General features: G+C 36.0%; 3 protein-coding genes across 7 annotated transcripts; all 3 read left to right on the plus strand.

The window, feature by feature from the left end:
* The first annotated feature begins 1,507 nt into the window (after nt 1-1,507).
* LOC144432402 (uncharacterized) lies at nt 1,508-4,236 on the plus strand. Of its 2 annotated transcripts, XM_078120499.1 has the most exons (6): nt 1,509-1,668; nt 1,872-2,005; nt 2,642-2,718; nt 3,029-3,097; nt 3,461-3,544; nt 3,876-4,236. In XM_078120499.1, the coding sequence occupies exons 1-6, from the start codon at nt 1,561-1,563 to the stop codon at nt 4,007-4,009; spliced, it is 606 nt and encodes a 201-aa protein (XP_077976625.1). In that variant the 5' UTR covers nt 1,509-1,560; the 3' UTR covers nt 4,010-4,236. The 2 variants fall into 2 exon arrangements, with proteins under 2 accessions (XP_077976626.1, XP_077976625.1); XM_078120500.1 differs by lacking the exon at nt 3,029-3,097 and having other exon boundaries at nt 1,508-1,668.
* Nucleotides 4,237-15,932: 11,696 nt separating this feature from the next.
* On the plus strand, nt 15,933-19,049 carry LOC144432403 (uncharacterized). The gene is made up of 6 exons (XM_078120501.1): nt 15,933-16,366; nt 16,572-16,705; nt 17,373-17,449; nt 17,767-17,835; nt 18,216-18,299; nt 18,644-19,049. The coding sequence occupies exons 1-6, from the start codon at nt 16,259-16,261 to the stop codon at nt 18,775-18,777; spliced, it is 606 nt and encodes a 201-aa protein (XP_077976627.1). The 5' UTR covers nt 15,933-16,258; the 3' UTR covers nt 18,778-19,049.
* A 4,117-nt stretch (nt 19,050-23,166) lies between these two features.
* LOC144432406 (uncharacterized) lies at nt 23,167-25,881 on the plus strand. 4 transcript variants are annotated; one of them, XM_078120504.1, is made up of 6 exons: nt 23,169-23,318; nt 24,044-24,084; nt 24,298-24,374; nt 24,683-24,751; nt 25,109-25,192; nt 25,521-25,881. In XM_078120504.1, exons 1-6 carry the CDS (start codon nt 23,211-23,213, stop codon nt 25,652-25,654), a joined length of 513 nt encoding a protein of 170 aa, XP_077976630.1. In that variant the 5' UTR covers nt 23,169-23,210; the 3' UTR covers nt 25,655-25,881. The 4 variants fall into 4 exon arrangements, with proteins under 4 accessions (XP_077976631.1, XP_077976630.1, XP_077976632.1 ...); XM_078120506.1 differs by lacking the exon at nt 24,044-24,084 and adding an exon at nt 23,522-23,654 and having other exon boundaries at nt 23,178-23,318; XM_078120505.1 differs by lacking the exon at nt 24,683-24,751 and having other exon boundaries at nt 23,167-23,318.
* Nucleotides 25,882-27,617: the final 1,736 nt, after the last annotated feature.

Genomic DNA, 27,617 nt, shown 5'->3' on the forward strand with positions numbered 1-27,617 from the left:
CATCTGAAAAGGTTAAGTACAATTTTGACACCGCTTGGACAATAAATGGCCGGTTTATTGCTGAAAATAATCCCATTTTGTTTGAAGTTAGGCACTTTTTTGGTACGATACCTGGCGACCAGCACAAATTTCATTTTCCAAGTTTCAAATCCTGGGGCTAGTTAACCAAGCGCCGTCAAGTGCTTTTAGTTGGCGTGGCATAACCATTTTCGCATATGTCATTTTTAATCCCCACCCGACTACGTCATCCAAAAATTACGTCATTACAAAGTCACAGTGACGAAACAAGGCCCGTCAAAGTATACGGATTTCGTCTAACTAAAACGCGCAGACAATCACCCGAAATCAAGAAAGCTATCTATATCTCTCGTTTTGTCGTCGTAACAATTACGACATGAAATAGATCGCTGGCGAGAGATCGTTGTCGTCGGCGGAGATGCCATTTCGCGCGATCGTAAATTTGCATTGGCAAGCTCTATGTCGTGATTGTGACGTCATAGTGACGTAATTTTTGAATAGCGTAGTCAGGTGGGGGCCAGGAATGACATATGAAAAATGTTTGTACCACGCCAACCAGAGGCGTTCATTGAACATGCGCCCAAATCCTATTCTCGCATGTTTGACAGAAATTAGCCGACCCCGGAAAATCTTCACGCGACCCCACTCACAGTTTGGGAATCACTGCATTAGTGAATGAAGATATAAATATTCAGAATTTCAGTTCAGCATATTTTCGTCACTTCCTTGTTGAGAGAATATTCTATCCAGCGCACATCAAAGAAAGCTAAGACCATAAATCTTATGCAAGAAAATAATTCAGTAGAAAGCATCTTATTTTAAATTTAGAAAGATATTGGATTTTAGTAATGGTAGTTTAATAAGTTACAACTATTTTAAAACAAGTTGACAACATGCCCTGGAAAAGAAATAATTCATATATAGGTCATGTAAAACTTACCCTAAAATCAACAGAATTGTGTAATTAATAGTAGAAGTAATTAATATTAATGGTATATATAATTTAAATATTGTATTTATTACAAATGTTTTATCGTTTCTAATTTTAAATGCTGTGTACATGAATCAATTAATTTATTTTACCCTTCTATATCCTCACTTTATGTTACGTACTGTATGCATTTTGTTACGTAACTTCCTGTACTTCCAAAGAGGTAAACTTTATGTGCTGCAATTTCGTGAGCTGCTTTCACACACATGGACCGCGTTTAGCGAACATGAATAATTTTCACTGTATTTCAGACAGAGGAAAATCATGCGAGATGAGTAAAAAGATTTCTACTTCAAAATAGCGGCGGAGGAATGTGCAGTTTATCTCTATTTTAAATTGTTGCGATCGTATTAGTTTATGGCGTGATAATCCACTAAAACAACTATAAATAATTCGTACTTCAGGTTCCTTCTAATCAAGGGCGAACAATGTTTATAAATATTTAGCTCCATGCGCTCCCAGAAAAGAGCCGGAAGTTGTAATGTTCTAATTCTCAAAAACTAACCGACTTGCACTATGTTTAGACATTTCAGTTTAATAATTCAGATACAATGTTTTTTACGAAGATAATTTTAGCAACATTATTGCTTTCGGCTGCTATTGCATTTGAACAGAAATGCTTTTTTCCTGAGCTAGCAAGGGATTTCGATGCTTACAAGGTAGGTTGGTAAAAACATTGTTTTCATATTTTAAATACCAGGCATCGGAGCTTTTCAATTTTATACTGCTACATGTCCCGTGTAGTTATTTTGATATATATCTTTCTGACGAATCATCGTTATCATAAAATGTGTTTAATATTTCGCTTGTCCTGGGTCCGCTAAACACGGTTTTTACTAATACGCATATTTCAATGACTTAGCTGCACGGTACTACATGGTACACAGGACTGCAAACGAATGATGCTGTAGCGGCTAATATAAAATGCGAACGAGCAGGAAATTTTACAGAAACTTCCACTGGTTTTCAGACTGACTTTAGAACTTTCAAAAAAAGGTATTGTATATGTCACTCCGCGAAATTGAAATTAATTTACTATAATTACCTACAAATGCATTTCTAAGACTACTCTTAACAGAACAAGTGAAGTATTGTCACATTTGTATCAAAATTTGTTAACGTAAGGAGAAATCAGCATGTACAGCGGTAGCAAAAATATATTAGTTCGAAGAACCAGATTATGCGTTAGTCAACAGTTCGTAAATTTTGTGGGGCCTTTACAAAATATAAAATATGTCCATCACAATATCAAATCTAAACTGCTCCAAATATATCACTTTTTAGACTAGAGATTTCGACTAAGAATTTATTATTCAAATCCATACATGTTACACAATCCATTTAGATATATATTTACAGTAATAATCAATTCTACCAGTTTCAGCACCAACTGTATCCAATCATTATTCACAACTTCAGGTATGTCAATCAACCTCTTACCCCGTCCAAAATTAGTCGAACATCCTCGATACATCGAGTATGATTCGAATCCAAGTAAATGCGGAGTACGTGAATATGTCTGCAGTTTCAACAACGCTGAATTGAGCAAATTAGGAAAGACTCATAAAATATTTAGTGACCACCAGTATCTCAATCAATTTCTTTATTTTACGATGATGTTTTGTTTTTAAGCAACGAACACATCGATTGGGTTGCCCATTTCACTTTTCTACGATCCGCGGTGTATCAGGAAAGCAAAGTTAAAGATGGTAAGCAAAAGTTAAAATGTTGAACTTTCCAGTTACAATCTGTTTTAGCTTTTATTTTATCCCCAAAACAGACGCTATAGTCGATAATTTGAAACAGTACCTCAAACATTTATATTCATAAATTTCAAGATATATATGCCATTAATTTACGCATATCACGGCAAAATACTGTCGATCAACATGTTAGTTGGTGAACTGTAATACTTCCAACAGTTCCCTTCAAACCCCCTCTTCGCCCATCGCAATAAAATCAGCCCCAATACTAAAACGCACGCAATCTATATTTATTTTGTATTATATGATCCTCCAGATTTTTCGATGACTAATGCTTACACTTTTGACGAACACGGAAAGTACAACAGCGCTGCCGACAGCATTGGTTTGTGTTGATTGATCTATTTATAATGTTAATGTATATATGTTTTTCATTGTGATACTGTGTAAACTCTAATACTCAACATAAAAACAGTAACATAGGCATTTGCTATATCGTTGCATAAATTTATTGGACAATATGTTATTTTCATCATAAGTTCGAAAGGAAAGCGACAATAAATCTAGCAACTAACTAATGCTTGGTGTTAGATGAGTTTTTGTCTCTCTCGTCGTGGTTTTCGTTAAAGAAACACTCGAGATAATTCTCAGATTGTTATGTATATATTTCATACATTCGCCAGGAACTTAATCTTTTTTTAACCTAGGTGAATGCGTGTAAAATGTTCATTTTATTTATTCTGCACAGTCGAGAATGTTCTTCTGGAACGAGATTTTGCATTTATATCTGATTATCTGAACTACTGTATGGGAATTCTATGTTCGGCAGAAGGTAAGAAATCGCAAATGCGATATAACTCATTATTACACAAGTTCTTTGGCTTATCGGTGACCGGAAGCGGAGACCTGTATGAAAGTGCCAACAGGGAGGGGGAGTGGTAATAATTTTGATTGAATAAAAAACACAAAAAATTTTTCATGACTTTCTTGAAACAGAAGCATTCTCTTATATTCAATACTGCTTGCATGGGTGTGCCAAAGTTTCATTGACACGTGACACAAAAACTACGATATTTTATTTATTTAAATTCATTCGTTTAGTTATAAGAAATTTTCGTTCTGTTGACAATATGAAACAGATTTTCATTGCAGCATGTTTTTAGGACAATGGATCGTTTGGATTTATTTTCAAACCAAGACTCCAAGTCTTACAAATATTGCAGCTGCCTACAATGAACTGCAACGCTTGGGAGTATCAACACAACTCTATGCATCACAGTGCGAAAAGGCACATTGAATTATATAAAGATTCTGATCATGGAAGAAAAATTGATTTGAGTTGATTATTTTCCACAGATGACCAAACACCTAAATATAAATAATAAATCGTTATAGCATATATCATACATTTATATACCATAATACCTGGAATGCGAATTTCAACGCAGTATTTTACTCTGAGCTTTACTTTACAATGGGTTTGCTATAAAACTCATTTTGATGAATAAATTGTCACGCATCAAGTATTATTCTTTTTACTGCTTTTCGCCACTGGTAGTCCAATGTTTATCCCATTGTCGAGAGTTCGACCATTGATGACTTGACAATGGATAGAAAACTCATTGTTGTCGCCACAGACGTGCCACGTTTGAATGTCCTTCTGTAATATCATATTCTGGGGCGCTTAAACAATGCTCTTCTTATGGCGGAGCCGCGTGAAATTAAATCCTGAAATCTCGTAAAATGGGTCATTATACCGGGAAATTCAATGGTAAATATGTTTATACGGCTGTATTCATATACACTGTTGAAATAGAAATTATATGATGTATTCGAACAAATTTATATCTGGCCATAAGTGCGAACATGTAGGTGACATCGTATATTAAATCCAAAGTGGAATATGCGACCAGGGGGTGGTTTCTGATTAAATTTTGAATTTGTGGAAATGTCTGAATGGCGTGCGATTGCATTTTGTTATATTTGTCGATCTAATTCAGTGTGATCCGTAATGTTGGACTCCGAGCACCTTCACGCCGTTATTTATTCTCTCTCACTATGCCTGCGATATATCTTTTAGGGCAGGGGTGTGCAACCTTCATTGACAGGAGGCCAGATACAAGTTACTGGATAAAGCCGCGGGCCGCACCTACACTCTTAACAGAAAAAGAGGATATTTGCCATTTCCACCCCCTCCATTTGGGTGTAGTGATGAATTTTCCGTCTTATTTCGTTGCATAATTTTATATACACCGTGCTAATGCATTCACAGGGTGTGTTACCAAACATTTTCTCCACTAAACTTGGTGGAAATGCATGAACGCGTCATGTCACGTGATATCGAGGTGACTATGACGATGTGAGAAGGCTGAACGCTATTGGCTGAAATCGTTTCGAATATTTTTATGCGCGGTGACTTGACTTATCACTCTGCCGAGGCTTCGATGAAACTCTGTGCATAACAGACTGTCTGCGGTAAACAACTCCAATTTTCAATAGATAGAATAAGTGGGTGGGCACAGTTTGTGTTGAACTTGTCTCAAGCTACAATATGTGGAAAACTTACATCGTGTGGAGAGGTCTGGAGGTTTAAGCTTGCTGGTACAGGTAAGATTTCGAATTATTAAGTTGGCTAGGTCGGGTCGGGTGCGGTCGCATTTTTGAACGGCGCAGAAAGATTAGATTGACAACATTGAACCAGCACTTAAGGAATATCAACAAGTAAAGGCCGAAATATGAAATTACATGGCAGCATAAAGGCAACATACGGTCATCATAACAGAATCGAAAGATGAATACAACAGGGATTGATTCAGATATTTTATTTTGTGACAAAGAGTATGATATACTGCTATTTCTAGAAATTCGGCTTGAATACTGAATATTCAACTATATATGTGTAAATAGTTTGCAGTGTAACTTACAGTGTAACATTTTTAAACATTCATTTAGTGGCATATTTTTGATTTGTTCTCTCCGTGTGTATACCGGTACTGTTTTAACAATGTTGGCCACGTCAATGTATCAATTAGGCTACAGACCTGCTCACGTGTGATTAGTGTTTTTCCTAATAATTGCTTTTATGAGTGTCCGCACACCGAATTTGCCGCCATGGTTTTGCGTTTGTTTGTATATTGAACCACTTATCACCTTTTCCGCAATGCCCAATCTAGCAATCAGTGTAGTTTTTCATGGCTTGGTTGTTCTTAAAGCTTTCATGGCTTCATGAGTATGACTATCGTCGCAAATTTATTACATTCCACTCCCCACATTATCTTTGCATGAGGTTGTAGGTATTGGTCATTATCAACGTAATTGTTGAAAGAGAGTACAACAGCCCGAAAGTTTATTGCTATCGTGTATTTTGTTTTTAAGTTTGGCCCAAGCCTCATTTAATTGGGCTTGTGTTTTTGTGTGCGTGCTGGTGGGCAGGCACATGAGATACTTCATGTTTTAAACTTTTTTGTAGGTTTTGCTTGCCCTCCAGAATTCTCCATTTTAAATTTAGGTTTGTTATGGAGTTTTCGAAATAAACTATCTATCTATCTATCTATCCTGATAAACAAACGCGAAATTATAGTACCGGTGCGGTACCTTAATCTAGCCATAATTAAACAATCGATCAGTCAATCCACTACTACTATTACCCTACAGTGTTCATGTGGATTCAGATTGCGTTCAGCTAACGTTGCCAGTCAAGCAAACCAAAGCTTTGTTTGCTCCCGTCTTCAGTATTTATAATTACTTACCGGTACTCTTTTATATTGCTTTTACGAGACGAATAAACATACATACATACATACTATGTCAGTATGTCAAGTGATCGGTACAGGTACTAGATAAGACTAGGCTATAGCCTATAACGGTAAATACAGAAATTTAACGTTATCAGTAACTTATATCGTGAGTCGTAAATTCTGAACTTCGTACAAGTAACGTGAGCTACGGTATTCTATCTCAACTAGCCTAGATACCGGTACCGGTAGCCTACTTTTGATTTGCCAAACTTCAGATCTTGTCAAGCTTTGTTCGCTAACGTTAAGTGACCAGTACTAGGCCTAGATAATATGGGTGTCCTGAAGTACGCGCCGCATGTACCTACTTATAGTTCTGTAGTTGGCCTGTCTCGACAATTTTTGCATATCTAATTTCTAACCCCCACATGACTACGTCATCCGGAAATTACATCACTGCATCACCATCGCGTCATAGAGCTTTCTAAAGTATAGTTACGATCATCCGAAATGGCATCTGTGCAGCGATCTCTCTTTTATCGCTGTATCGATATCGTTTCGACGACAAGAAATAGGCTAGCTTGCTCAACTTCGGATGATTGTCTGTGCAACCATCCGTATACTTTTGAGGGCCGTATTACGTCATTGCGACTTCTCAGTGATGTGATTTTTGGATGACGTAGTCATGTCTGCATGTGGGGGTTAGAAATTACATATGTAAATATTGTTGAGCCAGGCCAACTAGAAGTACTTGCGGCGCATACTTCAGGAGACCAGATAGGACTATATAAATACAGAAATATATCGTTATCAGTAACTTATATTGCGAGTCTAACTTCTGAACTTCGTACCAGTAACGGGAGCTATCTCAACTAATCTTGATTTGCCATACTCGCCAAAAGGATTCTGTACAGGCTATTGCTGTATTGGGCTTATTTATCTGTTTATTACATGTTTGGTGAGTCGAGCGGAAACAATTTATTTTTCTTTTGTGCTTAACTTGGAATTACACAATTTTAACAGCTATCATACATTTTGTTAGTAGCCTACTGAGCACATAACTTTCTATTCAGGATGTTGATTTTCTTGAAAATGAAGATGATCACTGTAGGAACTAAATGAGAGAAATATAGCAGATGAGCAGTGCTGCAGTGAACAACTCATAGGTGAGTCTTGTTATTTTATGCAATAAGAATATCGCCGGACGAGAACAGAACAGGCCTAAGTCAAAATTTCGAGTTTTGAGTAAAATGCGAAAAACAATTTGTAATTTTTTTATTTTCGAATTTGTAAATATTCACACTTAGTAAATACCTGAGCTCTGGTTATTCAAGTGTGGATGAGAATATCTTTGTAATCGATATTTTTTGCCACTTAACTTCAATTCCTTCCAGCTTTTTTACCCCCATAAAGGATTTTTGGCCCATTCTGTTCCCAATAACTTCTGAATTTTTTGTATGGGATGCAAAGTAAAACAAGGTGACTTAGGCCTAAGTTGCACTGAATAATTTTTTAGGGATGTAAGTTTCGGACATTTCATTTCTGATGTTCATGCTCATCATACTGGAACTTAGGACTCTTTTTTTTTTCAATATTTTGGGGTTTTGAGCCATGCTCCACATTCTACAAGGTGGTGGTCTTGAAATCCTGAATTTCTCAATAATAAAAATTTAAGCTGGACTTAGGCCCATTCTGTTCTTAACTTCTACAAAATATTATAGTCCTATCCTAGGTCCAGCTGAAATTTTTATTATTCAGAAATTCAGGATTTCAAGACCATCCACTGTGTAGAGCATGGCTCAAAACCCCAAAATATTGAAAAAAGATGAATTTTCCAAAAATGTGACTTAGGCCCCTTCTGTTCTCATCCTGCGATATGCAAGTCTAATAATGGTACATGTTTTTAAATCTAGTGCGTTGTATTTGGGTGTAAATTACAGTGCGAAAATGAATAAAATAATGTTACCATTACAAATATATTGTTGAAAATAACTTTCTATTCAGGATGTTAATTTTCTTGAAAATGAAGATGATCACAGTATTGGAACTCACAAGTAGCTAATAGCAGAGAAACCAAATGGGAGAAATATAGCAGATGAGCAGTGAACAACTGATAGGTTGGTACATGTTTTTAAATCTAGTGCGTTGTATTTGGGTGTAAATTACAGTGCGAAAATGAATAAAATAATGTTACCATTACAAATATATTGTTGAAAATAACTTTCTATTCAGGATGTTAATTTTCTTGAAAATAAAGATGATCACAGTATTGGAACTCACAAGTAGCTAATAGCAGAGAAACCAAATGGGAGAAATATAGCAGATGAGCAGTGAACAACTGATAGGTTGGTACATGTTTTTAAATCTAGTGCGTTGTATTTGGGTGTAAAATACAGTGTTGAGAATGAATGAAATAATGTCACCATTACAAACATATTGTTGAAATTTTTGACTCTATATAGCCTATATGTAGATGTATGATGATATCACTCTATGCTTTAAAATCATGAAGAGTTAGAATCAATACTTATTACTTATGTCTAGCCCTAGTGGATTGGGATTTAACTTAGTTTAGTGAAATTCGTCTATTTCAATATGACCTTGGTAAGAAGAAAAACTGAAAAAATAGCTAGTCTGTGTTGTTCAGCACTTATAAATTACTATCATAAATTACTTGTTGGAAACATTTTTATTGAATATGTTCGAAGTTAACATGCGACCGTTTTTCTACTGCAAAAGACATACTCATCTAATCTCTTTTTTTGTATTTTTAGATTGTAAGTCCAATCCAATGATGAACTCTGGATCATCACTAGATCACAGTTCGAATGGAAGCTTTAATTACACAAAAGCAATGGCAGTGGCCAGTGATGGACTCTTTGTTACAGGATTTTCAATCTACAAATACCATTAGGTAGCAGAAAAGCTTGACATTCATCACAGCATGCCTACTGCTCCTGCCAAATGAAGAATTCCCATTCAAATAACAAAAAAGGCGTAACTTGACTTTCTCATTACGACTGTATTTATTTGCGACCTTTAGTAGTCAATTTCGCCGAATATTTACTGTTTTAATAAATTGTTTAAATCTTGAAAACCTGTCGTGGTTTCATGCTTCCTTTGGGTGGTTATAGTACGTTTCCAGGCTTGCAAGAAGGTTGATCTTCCTACCGATTTGGGTGGGGTTGTTAGGGTGGAAATGTCAAACACCTACCCAAAGGGTGGAAGGAGTAGAAAACCTTGGGAACCAAATATTTCGTTGGGAATTACCACTTTTTTCATTTAGAGTGTAGAAACTCGACCTATGAAAGGCTCTGGGTACAAAATATCAACTTACGAAAATTCTTCTAGTGATATTGCTTCGGCTAACATAATATTTTCTACATACGAAAGATCGGAAACCTTCAAAACGCGTGCGGTGATATTTGTTTAATTTTTTAACGTTTTGCTTAAAACATTGCAGCCATGTGAGACGCGGCAAAAAATTATCTGACACGTTTGTTTCCCGCGGGTTTATACAACGTGTTGCTAGCGAGATTCAGTGAGAAGACGATGATGCGATGAAAAAATAAATATAAAATTTTGAATTTCATGTATGTGTGCTTACATGCTTTTAATTTTAATTGAATTCAGTGAGACACGCGTTTTTATAACATTGTGCATTTCGTAGCAGGATTTTGCTACCTTGTTTTAGTAATATGACAGCGGCACTCAGTTATTAGTATAGACCTGGTAAAAGAGAGAGAGATTGCTCGCACGCACCAAATTAAATGATCTGAAAACTCGTTTCGTGGGAACACCATTAAAAGTTGGCGCTTCTCCGCGAGCCATACAAATTTTCTTATCGAGCCACAGTTTGCACAGCCCTGTTTTAAGGCATTCTGAAACTATCGTCGGGGCCACATGCAACTTTTACTCTGGGTATTATGAAATATAAGATAAAAAATGCAATGCATATTTAGTCAATTTTAAATGTACTAAATAAATCGTAGTTTTTGGATATTTTATTCCGGTGACAGCACATTTGAACCTACGTACATTTGAACCCGTACATCTGAACCCGTAATTTGAACCCAGGACAATTGCACCTGTATACTATTGCACCTATGGACATTTGCACCTACGGACATTTGAACCCATACATTTCCACCCGTGGATTTTAGCACCCGCATATAGATTGAACCCGCGGACATTTGAACCCGTGTACGTTTGCACCCGCGTACATTTGAACCCATGTACATTTGCATCCGCGGACATTTGAACCCATGTACGTTTGCACCCGCGTACATTTGAACCCATGTACATTTGCACCCGCGGACATTTGAACCCATGTACATTTGAACCCACGAACATTTGCACCCGCGGACATTTGAACCCATGTACATTTGCACCCGCGGACATTTGAACCCACATACATTTACACCCGCGTACTTTTACACCCGCGTACAATTGTACGCACAGACATTTGCACCCATGAACATCTACACCCATGGGCATTTGCATTTACGGATATTAGCGTCTTTACATATACACCCTTATCCTTCCATGCTATGTATATACTATAGTATATAGGATTGGAAGGTACACTTAGGATTCTTTCTCCAAATGCATACGTTGCGAAAACAATCAATATTACCATGGAATTCTCAATTATATACTCGAAGGCTTTATTACAACTATTTTCTATATATTTAAATTATATTATACTCCGTCTGTCATTGTCATCGCAATTGTCGATATCATAAGACTCAATGGACAAAATGTTCCGCTGTCGAATGCGAGCCAAAATTGGGGAGTATGATTTGTGCTTTGAACGGTCGACGACTCTTGAAGAGCGCGAGCAAGGATTTTAATTGATGTGTTAGTTCGATCCCGCGCAAAGTTTTTCCTCGCATCAATGCCCTTTTTCCCTCGCAGATAGTTCGATCCCGCGCAAAGTTTTTCCTCGCATCAATGCCCTTTTTCCCTCGCAGACAATTCCAAACTGTTTCTTCAGGACGTTGCAGCTGCGAAGATGACAAGTCCCTTTGCGAAAACAAGTTGGAAACATGGTGCCTACATTTTCCAAGACCACAAGAGGAAACGACTTACTGATTTACCAAACCCACGAATATTGTAAGCGAAATGATCGGGTTTCAGATGCTACTCATTGGCGCTGCCGTCAGTTTAGGAAATTTCGATGTAAATCGACTGTTGTTACGATCGGTGAAAATGTAATAAAAGAACTAGGATATCACAGTCATTCTGGCGACAGCATTAAGACTGAAGTTGGGATCATCTGTGCAACATTAAAAGAAGCAGGATCAACACCATCAAATACATCGACAAGATATATTTTAGGTGAAGTATTGAATAATAGATCAACAGATGTACTAATGCGCTTGCCAGGCAAGTCGACTCTGGAGGCCAATATACGCAGAGTAAGGCGACAGAAAAATTGTTCACGTACGAATAAATTGTTCACGTACGAATCCTACAAGTGCAAGCTTTGATATTCCGAGCGAATATTTAGATATCATTTTGCATGACACTGGCCCGGAGGATCGTCATCGGATAATGGCCAATGGAGATCGATCACTACTTGCACATCTAGATAGTGACACATATCTTGGCGACGGTACATTTGATGTGGTGCCCGATATTTTCTTCCAGTTGTATACAATTCACTGTAAAGTGGGCGCATCCTATCCACCATGCGTATATTTCCTATTACGAGACAAGCGACAAGAAACATACGTTCAGATGTTGGAAGTGTTGAAAATCATTTTCCCAAATGCTGACCCCACCAAAATCATTGTTGATTTTGAAATAGCAGCTATCAATACATTCCATGCACAATTTCCTCTGGCCGATATTAAAGGATGTTATTTTCACCTGTCACAAGCTATAATTCGAAAAGTTGGCTCTATCGGATTAAAAGAGAAGTTTGAATGTTTACCCTTTTTCAATCTGAAAATTAGAAGTTTGGCAGCTCTGGCTTTTGTTCCCATTAACGAGGTTGCCGAAGTCTTCACCTTGCCTTGCGACACCTTCGAAGATTTGCCCGAATGCAATCAACTTTTGCAATATTTCGAATCTACCTACATTCGTGGACCTCAAGTGGGTTCACGTCCAAGAGAAGCAAGATTTCCCCCTCGATTGTGGAACTATGCCAAAGAGATTGAAATGATGCCTTCGGCCCCAAGAACAACGAACGCTGTAGAAGGATTTCACAACGCCTTACAAGGAATGTTCCGATGCAAACATCCGAGTATATGGGGTTTGCCGAATGGCCTACGAAAAGACATTGCGGTCCACAATTTGACTGCGGCAAATGCTCATGTAGGAGTTACGGCCCACCAAAGATCAAAGTATGTACAACTTGCTGTTAAGTTGTCAGTTAAAGTTTTTTCATATGGAACTGAAACCGACAAGCTGAGGTATATCCACTCAATACCTCAAATGCAGTCTATTTGATTTTGACTTTGATCGTGATATCGTAAAATTTCGTTTATCGTCATTATTTTGATTTGTTGTTTAACTATTGTATCATAATTGATAAATTCCTATTTTGTAAAACGTCCATAGCTACTCTATCTCAAAATTGATCGCCCATTCGACACAAATTTGTGAGTGATAACTTTATTGAGATATTAAAATAAATGTAATCCGTAACCTATGACGTCGTTTGTAAATTGCAATATCATATTTAACAGACCCTATATGCTGAATATGTTCGATTTACTCTAAATAGTGTAAACAGCAAAAACCATTTTTGGCCACGATAATGATTTTAAAACTTCTTCACTTTCGAATATTCAACATATTTACATGACTTACGATTTCTATGTATAGTTTTGTTCTGACATTCTAATGAAACAATACTTCAATAAAACTGGCATTTGGCTATGAACATGTTGTTACAAAAATGGCATAGTTTCATTATCTTAATTTCATATTTTCTTAGAAACGAAGAATCTGTGCGTTTATTTATTTATATACAGACAATAGTATTCAATTTATAGATTGATTTTAGGAAAAATGGCAAAACCTGATTTGAGACAACACTTATTTTCAACAGTAAAGCGTGGTCGTGTATGCATACATATAACAATTTTGTAAACATGCTAGCAAGAAAACATGAAGTGGCCACAGAGCTCCCAAATCTCATGCTGGACGGGATATCATAGTAGGCGTTTTCGGTGCAATAATTTCAGAACAAACTTATAGGAGTTGATCACTAAAAATATTACTGTAGAGCTAGTTTTAGTAAGACCCTCATTTAAGACTTCATTGGTCTGTGAGATATTTGTTCCGTATTAGCCCTGGTTTCAGGTATTTCAACGAAATGCCGCTTTCTAGGTCATCGTCTGTTTTGGAGATCGCGGCTAACGAATGAGATAAGGATTTACAAATGTCAATGTAAAAAAAAACAGCAAAAGAAAAAAGACCTTGGCAGAACAATGTTGTTTATATCGTTAACAGACGTTTATCCTTCGGACTACAATGACACTCAAAAATGCTTGCTTCGTAGAAGCGGGTAAATGCATATACACCAAAACTAACTACAAGTGAAACAGTGTTGAAATTTAGAATATTGAGCTTGCGCCTGAAACATGAAAATTATTTGCGACTGGAAATTGCCGTTGGGGCAAACATTTTTTGTGAAAATGTACGTGGGTTCAAATGTACGCGAGTTCAAATATAATATATATACGTTGGTTCAAATATACGCGGGTTCAAATGTCCGTGGGTTCAAATGTACGCGGGTTCAAATATACGTGGGTTCAAATGTCTGTGAGTGGAAATATACATGGGTTCAAATGTCCGCGGGTGCAAATGATCGTGGGTTCAAATGTACGCGGGTGCAAACGTACACGGGTTCAAATGTCCGCGGGTGCAAATGTCCGCGGGTGCAAATGTTCGTGGGTTCAAATGTACATGGGTTCAAATGTCCGCGGGTGCAAACGTACACGGGTTCAAATGTCCGCGGGTTCAATCTATATGCGGGTGCTAAAATCCATGGGTGGAAATGTATGGGTTCAAATGTCCGTAGGTGCAAATGTCCATAGGTGCAATAGTATACAGGTGCAATTGTCCTGGGTTCAAATTACGGGTTCAGATGTACGGGTTTAAATGTACGCGGGTTCAAAGATAATGGAACCGTTGCTGTTTCGCGACAAAATTACACATTTAGTGAAAAACTATAAAAAAAAATATCAGAGGTTCAACACAAGTGTATTAATTCTGTTTCAACATCTTTAAAATTTGGGCAAACGGACAAATAGTATATTCAGTGAAATGAATAGCGAGAAAGTTGATCATTTAAATTCTTTCATCACAATTATCAAATATTTACGAATTTTACTACAAAATCCTTCATTTTTAATGTGGATAATAAATCGAACCACTTTATATAATGGATAGTTGTAAGGAACAAGATTTTGAGTCACAGTCACTTTGTAGTTAGGCAAACCGCTGTTATAGTATGAATTACCTTTTCATGAACGCATTGTAATAAAGAAACTAGCCATACTTCATTATTTCTAAAACGTATTTCCAAGATCTCGACATTACAACAACTTCTATCGAAAGATTTTATTTTGACAATGACGTAGAACACTACAAACCTTCATTCACTTCAATAGCAAATTTAGATAATACATACCTTAGGTGTCATTTATATTTATAATTGGACTGGTTCACTTTTCACAGATAGAAAAAAAAATTCACACATTGACATAATTTATGCGATAAATAAGAAATCCATCGATACTGCATACAATCATCCTTGCACGAAGATATAACGGAGTCACGCTCCGTGTTCCGATTTTGATCAATCCACCATACAAACAGTAATTAATATTGGTCAAAAACATTTTAAAACCGTTTTCAAAACATATTCTTTACTGACAAATTGTTTGTTTTTGCAATAATGCATGCATTAGTGATTGTGGATATAAATATTCAGAATTTGCATATTTTCGTCACTTCCTTGTTGAGAGAATATTCTATCCAGCGCACGTCAAAGAAAGCTAGGACCATAAATCTTATGCAAGAAAATAATTCAGTAGAAAGCATCTAATTTTGAATTTTTACTTTTATCAATGGTGGTTTGTCAATAAGTTACAACTATTCTAGAAAAAGTTGACAACATGCCCTGGAAAAACATTAATCCATATATAGGTCATGTGAAACCCACGGCTCTCCAGGAAAATGAGATATGCACCACATTTGCACCGCAGTTGTTCCCCAACGAGGACAACCCTAAAAATAACAGAATTGTGTTAAATAACTGATATTGATTGAATCATTTACATATTGTATTTATTTTAAATGTTTTCTTGTTTCCCATTTTAAATATCAATGATTTCCTTTTATTTTTATATGTCCTTCACATCTTATTACGTAGTGTTTGCATCTTATGTTATGTAACTTCCTGTACCAACGAAGAAGTAAACATTATGTGCTGCAATTTTGTGAGCTGCAGTTTAGTTATATGCGGCACTGCGTTTAGCGCACATGAATGATTTTCTCAGTGTTTCAGAGAAAAATGATGCGGATATGAGCAAGAAGATTCCTCGTTCAAAATAGCGACGAGGGAATGTGCAATTTCTCTATATTTTAAATTGTTGCAATATTATTTAGTTTATGGCGTGATAATCCACTAAAACAACCATAATATAATTCACACTTCGGGTTCCTCCGAAGCGAGGGCGAACATTGTTTATAAATATTTAGCTACGTGCGCTCCCAGAAAAAAGCCGGAATTTGCAATGTTCTAATTCTCAAAACCTAACCGACCGACGATTCAGTTTAATAATTCAGATACGATGTTTTTTACGGAGATATTTTTAGCAACAATATTGCTTTCGACTGCTACTGCATTTGAACAAGAATGTTTTTTTCCAGAGCCAGCAAGGGATTTCGATGCTTACAAGGTAAGTTGTTAAAATCATTGTTTTCAAATTTTAAATACCAGGCATCGGAGCTTTTTTATTTTATACTGCTACAAGTCCCGTGTGGATATTTTGATATAAATATATTTCTGACGAATCATCGTTATCATAAAATGTGTTTAATATTTCGCTTGTTCTGGGTCCGCTAAACACAGTTGTCACTTATACGCATATTTCAATGACTTAGCTGCACGGTACTACATGGTACACAGGACTGCAAACGAATGATGCTGTAGCGTCTAATATGAAATGCGAACGAGCAAGAAATTTTACAGAAACTTCCTACGGTTTTCGGATGGACCTAAAAACTTTCAAAAAAAGGTATCGTATATGTCACACCCCAAAATCGGAATTAGTTTACTATAATCAACTACAAATGCATTTCTAAGACTACTCTTAACAAAACAAGTGAAGTATTGTCACATTTGAATTAAAACTTGTTAACGTATGTCGTTTGGAGAAATTAGCGTGCTGATTTTAGATTGAAAACAGCGATGGCAAAAATATATTAGTACAAAGAGCCAGATTATGCGTTAGTCAACGGTTTGTAAATTTTGCGGGCCCTTTACAAAATATAAAATATGTCGATCACAATATCAAATCTGAACTGCTCCAAATATATCACTTTTTAGACTAGAGATTTCGACTAAGAATTTATTATTCAAATTCATACATGTTACACAATTCCATCCAGACATATATTTACAGTAATAACCAATTCTACTAGTTTCAGTACCAATTGTATTTAATCATTGTTCACAACTTCAGGTATGTCAATCAACCCCGTCAAAAAATATTTTAATTAAGATACCTGATACATAGGGTACAGTTCGAATATGCGTAGATACGGAGTAGGCTACGTAAATATGTCTGCAATTTCAACAACGCTGAATTAAGCAAATCAGGAAAGACGCAATAAATATTATACTACCACCATTATCTGAATATACTTCTTTGGTCTACGATGATGTTTCGTTTTTAATTTAAGACACAACCACATCGAGTGGGTTGAACATTTCACTTTTCTACGATCCGGGGTGTATCGGGAGAGCAAGGTTGAAGATGGTGAGCTAAAGTTTAAATGTTGAATTGTTGAACTTTCCAGTTACAATCTGTTCTAGTTTTTTTATTTTATCCGAAAAACAGACGCTATGGTTGATAATTTGAAACAATACCTCAAACATTTATATTCATATATTTCTAGATATATGCCATTAATTTACGCATATCACGTCGAGACGATGCCGAACAACATGTTAGTTGGTGAACTGTAATACCTCCAACAGTTCCCTTCAAACCCCCTCTTCGCCCATCGCAATAAAATTAGCCCCAATACTGAAACATGCGCAATCTATATTTATTTATATTATATGATCTTCCAGATTTTTCGATGAATAATGCCTACAGTTTTGACGAAAACGGACAGTTTAACAGCGCTGCCAACAGCATTGGTTTGTGTTGATTGATCTAGCTATCCTTTATTTATATTTTGCATTGTCATACTGTGTAAACTCCAATACTCAACATAGAAACACTAACATATACACATTTGCTATATCGTTGCATAAACTTCTTGGACAATATGTTATTCTCATCATAAGTTCAAGAGAAAGATACAATAAATCTAGCAACTAATTAGTGCTTGGTTTTAAATGAGTTTTTGTCATTCCCATCGCGGTTTTTCATTAAAGTAAAACTCGAGATAATCCTGGGATTTTAAGATATATTTTTCATACATTTCATACGAGTAGATATCATACTTCGCCTAGAACTTAATCTCTTTAATAGGAGTGAATGCGTGTAAACTGTCCATTTTATTTCTTTTGCACAGTCGAGAATGTTCTTCTGGAGCGAGATTTTGCATATATATCTGATTACCTGAACTACTGGATGGCAATTTTATGTTCGGCAGAAGGTGAGTTTTTGCAAATGCGATATAACTCATTATTATATACGTTCTTTGGCTCATCTGTGACCGGATGCGGAGGACTACAGGGGGAAGCGAAGTGCCAAGGGGGACGAATGGGGGATATATTTTAATTTTGCTTGAATAGAAAAGCACAAACTTTTTTCATGACTTTATTGAAACAGAAGCATTCTCTTATATTCAATACTGCTTGCAAGGGTGTGCCAAAGTTTTATTGACACGTGACACAAAACTATACGATATTTTCTCCTATTTATCTTCATTCTTTAAATATATGGAATTTTCGTTTCGTTGATATTATGAAACAGATTTTCATTGCAGCATATTTTTAGGACAATGGATCGTTTGGGTTTACTTCCCAACCAAGACTCCAAATCTTACAAATATTGCAGCCGCCTACAATGAACTGCAACGCATGGGAGTATCAACACAACTTCATGCATCACAGTGCGATAAGGCACATTGAATTATATAAAGATTCTGATCATGGAAGAAAAATTGATTTGAGTTGATTATTTTCGACAGCTGACCAAACACCTGAATATAATTAATAAATCGTTATAGCAGAGTATGATAAACAAAGAATATTATAACATTCATAACAATAAAGTTATATCATACATTTATATACCACAATACGTGCAATGCGAATTTCAACGCAAAATTTTACTCTTTGCTTTGCTCTGCAATGGGTTTGCTATAAAATTTAGCTTAACGAATAAATTGTCACGCATCAAGTATATTTCTATTTACTGCTTTTCGCCACTAGTTGTCCAATTTCATTACAGTGTTGAGAGTTCGACTAATTAGAGCTACAAACTAGGGTGTACACTAAAAATGTTGTGCGACATCGACTGTGATATTAGTTGTTTTTTCGCGACAAAATTACACATTCAGTGAAAAACTATAAAAAAAAAGTATCAGAAATTCTACACAAGTGTAATAGTGTAGCGTTACAAAAGTGAATGATTAGCAATGATATTGTGGTTATCATCTTTCACGGAGAAAATATATTTCATATAATTCTGTTTCAACGTCGCCTTCGTTTGGGCAAACGGACGAATATATTCAGTGAAATGAACAGCGAGAAATTTGATCGTTCAGATTCTTCTATCACACTTTTCAAATATTTACGTTCGATTTTTACCAAAATAGACTTCATGTCTATTGAGGATAATAGCCAAACCACTTTGTATAATGGATAGTTCTTACGATCTAGATTCTAGATTTTGAGCCACAGTCATTATGGGGTATAGTGACCTCGCTGTAGTATGTTAGTATAATTATCTTTTCATGATCGTTTTTCAATGCATTGAAGAAACTAGCGATATATTAACATCACTGTAACAAATTTCGAAGTTCTCGACATTGCGAAAATTTTATTCGAAGATTATATTTTTCCGAGGATAGAATCAATTTTTCGTAGACCACTGCAAATCATTATGGTTCAATAGAATATTTGTGTAATACATAATTTTCCAAATCATCATGAGTCGACTTTCACAGATGGCAAAATGTATAGATTCGGCATGCAAGCATCATTGCAAGACGATATCAAGTCACGCTCTGAGTTCCGGATGTGATCAATCCAAAGAAAGCTAAAACCATGAACCTAACGCAAGAAAGAAATTCTGGTTTATGTACAAAGGCAGCTAATCTTTAACGATAGGATATAAATCTAATTTTATCAATGCTAGTTCGAGTTTTATTTAGAATATTTTATTTAGAATATCTGTATGTATATTGAATATTTTAGAATAGATAGACAGCGTGCCGAGTACTATCCCAGTTGAATTGCTGCAATTTGATGTTATGCTCTCCAGAGAAATAGAATATACACAGCATTTCTCCCAGAGCTGGTTCCCAAACAGGTTGACCCTAATATAAGAGAATTGTGTTAAATAACTGATATTGATTGAATAATTCACATATTGTATTTATTAAAAAATGTCTCATTATTTCCTATTTTAAATGCTAAGTACATCAATCAATGAATTCCTTTTACGCCGCAGTTTCTTTACTTGCTGATCCAGGTTTAGCGAACAGCAATAACCCTGGGGGTAGACAATTATTTTTTTTGTAATGGCGTGACACGACGATTACTCGTGCGTTTTGCTCCGAACAAGGCTAAATAATAGCATTTAACAATATCTTAAAGAATCTCTCTTGAGGCTTACTTCGCCGTCGAAGTTATCCAAGTTATACAAGCGCACAGTTTCATTTATCTCGGTTGCTTCATTTGGTTATAGCATTACTGATAGCAAGCCAGAAAAGTCAATTTTGACTAAATTGTTCAAGAATAGAGTAAGATGGTGTTGGAAAAGTCGTAAGAATTCATGTCTCACTGCAAATGCCGCAAAATTGGATTTAAAAAATGTCCTGGCTACGCCTATGGCGAACGTGATTGATTTTTTCAGTTTTTTAAAGAAAATCAGCCAGAGAGATAGCAAGTAGAGTTCTACTTCAAAATAACGGGAAGGAATCATGGTGAAAATCATTTAGAGTTTGGATTTATGTGCATGAGGAAAGGTGGATGTCATCACCCGAAATGCGTCATTTGTTGCAGAGTTTTATCTGTATGTATGTTGCCAAGCAATTAATTGGATTTTGGGCAAACACCCGTTTGACCTCTTATCTCTGCAAGGCTGGATTTTCGGCAGTGGCGTCAAACAAAACAAAATACCGGCCACATTTGTACATAGAGCGAGAAATGTTCGTGTACGTATTAAGTATAACACCGCGCTTTGAAAAGGTGTGTTCGAAGCAGCAGCCGCCCATCTCTCATTTCATAAATATGCGTAAATGTTATGTTGTTTGGCTGACATTGCCTTCATCCTTGCCGACATGTTTAGAAAATAGCACAAAATACACATTAACGATCATAAAATTGAGTTTACTTTAAAAGAATTTTTTTTTAATGTAAGTGCGCCTTGAGTTTTTCTCTTATAATTTAGTGCCGCAGGAACAAAAACTTTGGGTAGCTTCATTCTACTGAATGACATAAATTATTTGTCCTACTATTACGATACTGCAATCTATCAGATATATCCGTTATAACGGTTATATATATTTTAGGTTTTTGGCGCTTGTGCGCTTCCAAAAAATACTCGAAATTTGTAATGTTCTAATTCTCAAAGCTTGACCGATACATGATATACAGGGCTGCTCGCAGCCTTGCAAAAAATCCGGTTCGCGTACCAGCGGGTGGGCCCTTTTTAGCCTGTATTTACTCATGAATGTTCAAGGGCCAAGTTCCATTACTCATTCAGATGAAACATGATCAAAAAAGGAAATATTATTGACGCACGTAATCAGTCTACTAATAACTATACCTGCCGACCATCTGAAAAGGTTAAGTACATTTTTGGCACCGCTTGGATCATAAATGGCCGGTTTATTGCTGAAAATAAGCCCATTTTGTTTGAAGGCAGGCACTTTTCCGGGACGATACCTGGCGACCAGCACAAATTTCATTTTCCAAGTTTCAAATCCTGGGGCTAGTTAACTAAGCGCCGTCAAATACTTTTAGTTGGCGTGGCATAACCATTTTCGCATATGTCATTTTTAAACCCCACCCAGCTACGTAATCCAAAAATAACGTCACTACAAAGTCACAGTGACGAAACAAGGCGCGTTAAAGTATACGGATTTCGTCTCTAAAATGCGCAGACAATCACCCGAAATCAAGAAAGCTATATCTCTCGTTTTGTCGTCGTAACAATTACGACATGAAATAGATCGGTGGCGAGAGATCGTTGTCGTCGGCGGAGATGCCATTTCGCGCGATCGTAAATTTGCATTGGCAAGCTCTATGTCGTAATTGTGACGTCATAGTGACGTAATTTTTGAATAGCGTAGTCAGGTGGGGGCCAGGAATGACATATGAAAAATGTTTGTACCACGCCAACCAGAGGCGTTTATTGAACATGCGCCCAAATCCTATTCTCTCATGTTTGACAGAAATTAGCCGACCCCGGAAAATCTTCACGCGACCCCACTCGGGGGCGCGACCCACATTTTGGGAATCACTGCATTAGTGAATGAAGATATAAATATTCAGAATTTACATATTTTCGTCACTTCCTTGTTGAGAGGATATTCTATCCAGCGCACGTCAAAGAAAGCTAGGACCATAAATCTTATGCAAGAAAATAATTCAGTAGAAAGCATCTTATTTTAAATTTAGAAAGATATTGGATTTTATTAATGGTAGTTTAATAAGTTACAACTATTTTAAAACAAGTTGACAACATGCCCTGGAAAAGAAATAATTCATATATAGGTCATGTAAAACTTACCCTAAAATCAACAGAATTGTGTAATTAATAGTAGAAGTAATTAATATTAATGGTATATATAATTTAAATATTGTATTTATTACAAATGTTTTATCGTTTCTAATTTTAAATGCTGTGTACATGAATCAATTAATTTATTTTACCCTTCTATATCCTCACTTTATGTTACGTACTGTATGCATTTTGTTACGTAACTTCCTGTACTTCCAAAGAGGTAAACTTTATGTGCTGCAATTTCGTGAGCTGCAGTCACATGCTGGACCGCGTTTAGCGAACATGAATGATTTTAACTGTATTTCAGACAGAGGAAAATCATGCGAGATGAGTAAAAAGATTTCTACTTCAAAATAGCGGCGGAGGAATGTGCAGTTTATCTCTATTTTAAATTGTTGCGATCGTATTAGTTTATGGCGTGATAATCCACTAAAACAACTATAAATAATTCGTACTTCAGGTTCTTTCTAATCAAGGGCGAACAATGTTTATAAATATTTAGCTCCATGCGCTCCCAGAAAAGAGCCGGAATTTGTAATGTTCTAATTCTCAAAAACTAACCGACTTGCACTATGTTTAGACATTTCAGTTTAATAATTCAGATACAATGTTTTTTACGAAGATAATTTTAGCAACATTATTGCTTTCGGCTGCTATTGCATTTGAACAGAAATGCTTTTTTCCTGAGCCAGCAAGGGATTTCGATGCATACAAGGTAGGTTGGTAAAAACATTGTTTTCATATTTTAAATACCAGGCATCGGAGCTTTTCAATTTTATACTGCTACATGTCCCGTGTAGTTATTTTGATATATATCTTTCTGACGAATCATCGTTATCATAAAATGTGTTTAATATTTCGCTTGTCCTAGGTCCGCTAAACACGGCTTTTACTAATACGCTTATTTCAATACCTTAGCTGCGCGGCACTACATGGTACACAGGACTGCAAACGAATGATGCTGTAGCGGCTAATATAAAATGCGAACGAGCAGGAAATTTTACAGAAACTTCCATGGTTTTCGGACTGACTTTAGAACTTTCAAAAAAAGGTATTGTATATGTCACTCCGCGAAATTGAAATTAATTTACTATAATTACCTACAAATGCATTTCTAAGACTACTCTTAACAGAACAAGTGAAGTATTGTCACATTTGTATTAAAATCTGTTAAAGTAAGTCATTTGAAGAAATCAGCATGTACAGCGGTAGCAAAAATATATTAGTTCAAAGAACCAGATTATGTGTTAGTCAACAGTTCGTAAATTTTGTGGGGCCTTTACAAAATATAAAATATGTCGATCACAATATCAAATCTAAACTGCTCCAAATATATCACTTTTTAGACTAAAGATTTCGACTAAGAATTTATTATTCAAATCCATACATGTTACACAATCCATTTAGACATATATTTACAGTAATAATCAATTCTACCAGTTTCAGCACCAACTGTATCCAATCATTGTTCACAACTTCAGGTATGTCAATCAACCTCTTACCCCGTCCAAAATTAGTCTAACATCCTCGATACATCGAGTATGATTCGAATCCAAGTAAATGCGGAGTACGTGAATATGTCTGCAATTTCAACAACGCTGAATATAGCAAATTAGGAAAGACTCATAAAATATTTAGTGACCACCAGTATCTCAATCAATTTCTTTATTTCACGATGATGTTTTGTTTTTAAGCAACGAACACATCGATTGGGTTGCCCATTTCACTTTTCTACGATCCGCGGTGTATCAGGAAAGCAAAGTTAAAGATGGTAAGCAAAAGTTAAAATGTTGAACTTTCCAGTTACAATCTGTTTTAGCTTTTATTTTATCCCAAGAACAAACGCTATAATTGATAATTAGAATTAATACTTCCAACACATATATTATATATATATTATATATATGCCATTAATTTACACATATCACGGCGAAATACTGTCGATCAACATGTTAGTTGGTGAACTGTAATACCTCCAACAGTTCCCTTCAAACCCCCTCTTCGCCCATCGCAATAAAATCAGCCCCAATACTAAAACGCACGCAATCTATATTTATTTTGTATTATATGATCCTCCAGATTTTTCGATGACTAATGCTTACACTTTTGACGAAAACGGAAAGTACAACAGCGCTGCCGACAGCACTGGTTTGTGTTGATTGATCTATTCATAATGTATATATGTTTTTCATTGTCATACTATGTAAACACCAATACTCAGCATAAAAACAGTAACATAGGCATTTGCTATATCGTTGCATAAATTTATTGGACAATATGTTATTTTCATCATAAGTTCGAAAGGAAAGCGACAATAAATCTAGCAACTAACTAATGCTTGGTGTTAGATGAGTTTTTGTCTCTCTCGTCGTGGTTTTCGTTAAAGAAACACTCGAGATAATTCTCAGATTGTTATGTATATATTTCATACATTCGCCAAGAACTTAATCTTTTTTTAACCTCGGTGAATGCGTGTAAAATGTTCATTTTATTTATTCTGCACAGTCGAGAATGTTCTTCTGGAACGAGATTTTGCATTTATATCTGATTATCTGAACTACTGCATGGGAATTCTATGTTCGGCAGAAGGTAAGAAATCGCAAATGCGATATAACTCATTATTACACAAGTTCTTTGGCTTATCGGTGACCGGAAGCGGAGTCCTGTATGAAAGTGCCAACAGGGGGGGGGGGTAATAATTTTGATTGAATATGAAACACAAAAAATTTTTCATGACTTTCTTGAAACAGAAGCATTCTCTTATATTCAATACTGCTTGCATGGGTGTGCCAAAGTTTCATTGACACGTGACACAAAAACTACGATATTTTATTTATTTATCTTCATTCGTTTAGATATAAGAAATTTTCGTTCTGTTGACAATATGAAACAGATTTTCATTGCAGCATGTTTTTAGGACAATGGATCGTTTGGATTTATTTTCCAACCAAGACTCCAAGTCTTACAAATATTGCAGCTGCCTACAATGAACTGCAACGCTTGGGAGTATCAACACAACTCTATGCATCACAGTGCAAAAAGGCACACTGAATTATATAAAGATTCTGATCATGGAAGAAAAATTGATTTGAGTTGATTATTTTCGGCAGATGACCAAACACCTAAATATAAATAATAAATCGTTATAGCATATATCATACATTTATATACCATAATACCTGGAATGCGAATTTCAACGCAGTATTTTACTCTGAGCTTTACTTTACAATGGGTTTGCTATAAAATTCATTTTGATGAATAAATTGTCACGCATCGAGTATTATTCTTTTTACTGCTTTTCGCCACTGGTAGTCCAATGTTTATCGCATTGTCGAGAGTTCGACCATTGATGACTTGACAATGGATAGAAAACTCATTGTTGTCGCCACAGACGTGCCACGTTTGAATGTCCTTCTGTAAAATCATATTCTGGGGCGCTTAAACAATGCTCTTCTTATGGCGGAGCCGCGTGAAATTAAATCCTGAAATCTCGTAAAATGGGTCATTATACCGGGAAATTCAATGGTAAATATGTTTATACGGCTGTATTCATATACACTGTTGAAATAGAAATTGTATGGTGTATTCGGACAAATTTATATCTGGCCACAAGTGCGAACATGTTGGTGACATCGTATATTAAATCCAAAGTGGGTTATGCGACCAGAGGGTGGTTTCTGATCAATTTTTGGATTTGTGGAAATGTCTGAATGGCGTGCGATTGCATTTTGTTATATTTGTCGATCTAATTCAGTGTGATCCGTAATGTTGGACTCCGAGCACCTTCACGTCGTTATTTATTCTCCTTCACTATGCCTGCGATATATCTTTTAGGGCAGGGGTGTGCAACCTTCATTGACAGGAGGCCAGATACAAGTTACTGGATAAAGCTGCGGGCCGCACCTAGAAACTCGACCTATGAAAGGCTCTGGGTACAAAATATCAACTTACGAAAATTCTTCTAGTGATATTGCTTGGGCTAACATAATATTTTCTACATACGGAAGATCGGAAGATCAAAACGCGTGTGGTGATATTTGTTTAATTTTTTAACGTTTTGCTTAAAACATTGCAGCCCTGTGAGACGCGGCAAAAAATTATCTGACAAGTTTGTTTCCCGCGGGTTTATACAACGTGTTGCTAGCGAGATTCGGTGAGAAGACGATGATGCGATAAAAAAATAAATATAAAATTTTGAATTTCATGTATGTGTGCTTACATGCTTTTAATTTTAATTGAATTAAGTGAGACATGCGTTTTTATAACATTGTGCATTTCGTAGCAGGATTTTGCTACCTTGTTTTAGTAATATGACAGCGGCACTCAGTTATTAGTATAGACCTGGTAAAAGTAAGAGAGATTAAAATTGCTCGCACGCACCAAATTAAATGATCTGAAAACTCGTTTCGTGGGAACACCATTAAAAGTTGGCGCTTCTCCGCGAGCCATACAAATTTTCTTATCGAGCCACAGTTTGCACAGCCCTGTTTTAAGGCATTCTGAAACTATCGTCGGGGCCACATGCAACTTTTACTCTGATTATTATGAAATATAAAATAAAAAATGCAATGCATATTTAGTCAATTTTAAATGTACTAAATAAATCGTAGTTTTTTTATATTTTATCCCAGACTTAGAGATTCTTCTAGCGTTGAGAAATAAAAAATAATAGGAGTTGCAGAGCGGAGTCAGTGTTGTGAGAACATATCGGATTTGTAGAATTCGCAACATCGCGAAAATACGAATCACAACTAGCGATAAATACTGTCTAATCAGACAGTATTCCATTTTTGGTATTGCCTTGATATTTTATATTGATGCTCTTATTTTGACGTAAGTCGACGCACATCAATTAATTCAACAAAGCAAGACATTTTAAATAGTCTAGTATTGGTCGTGAATACCTGGCGCAACTGAAAAATTATTAGTCAGTGAAAAGTCGGTTCTTTTAGCGCTACAATTACAGGAGCCGTTTCGCGAGGATTTCGGGGCGATCAATATTTCTATATATTAT

Source organism: Styela clava, chromosome 15 (genome assembly GCF_964204865.1).
Source record: "Styela clava chromosome 15, kaStyClav1.hap1.2, whole genome shotgun sequence".
Lineage (NCBI taxonomy): Eukaryota > Metazoa > Chordata > Ascidiacea > Stolidobranchia > Styelidae > Styela > Styela clava.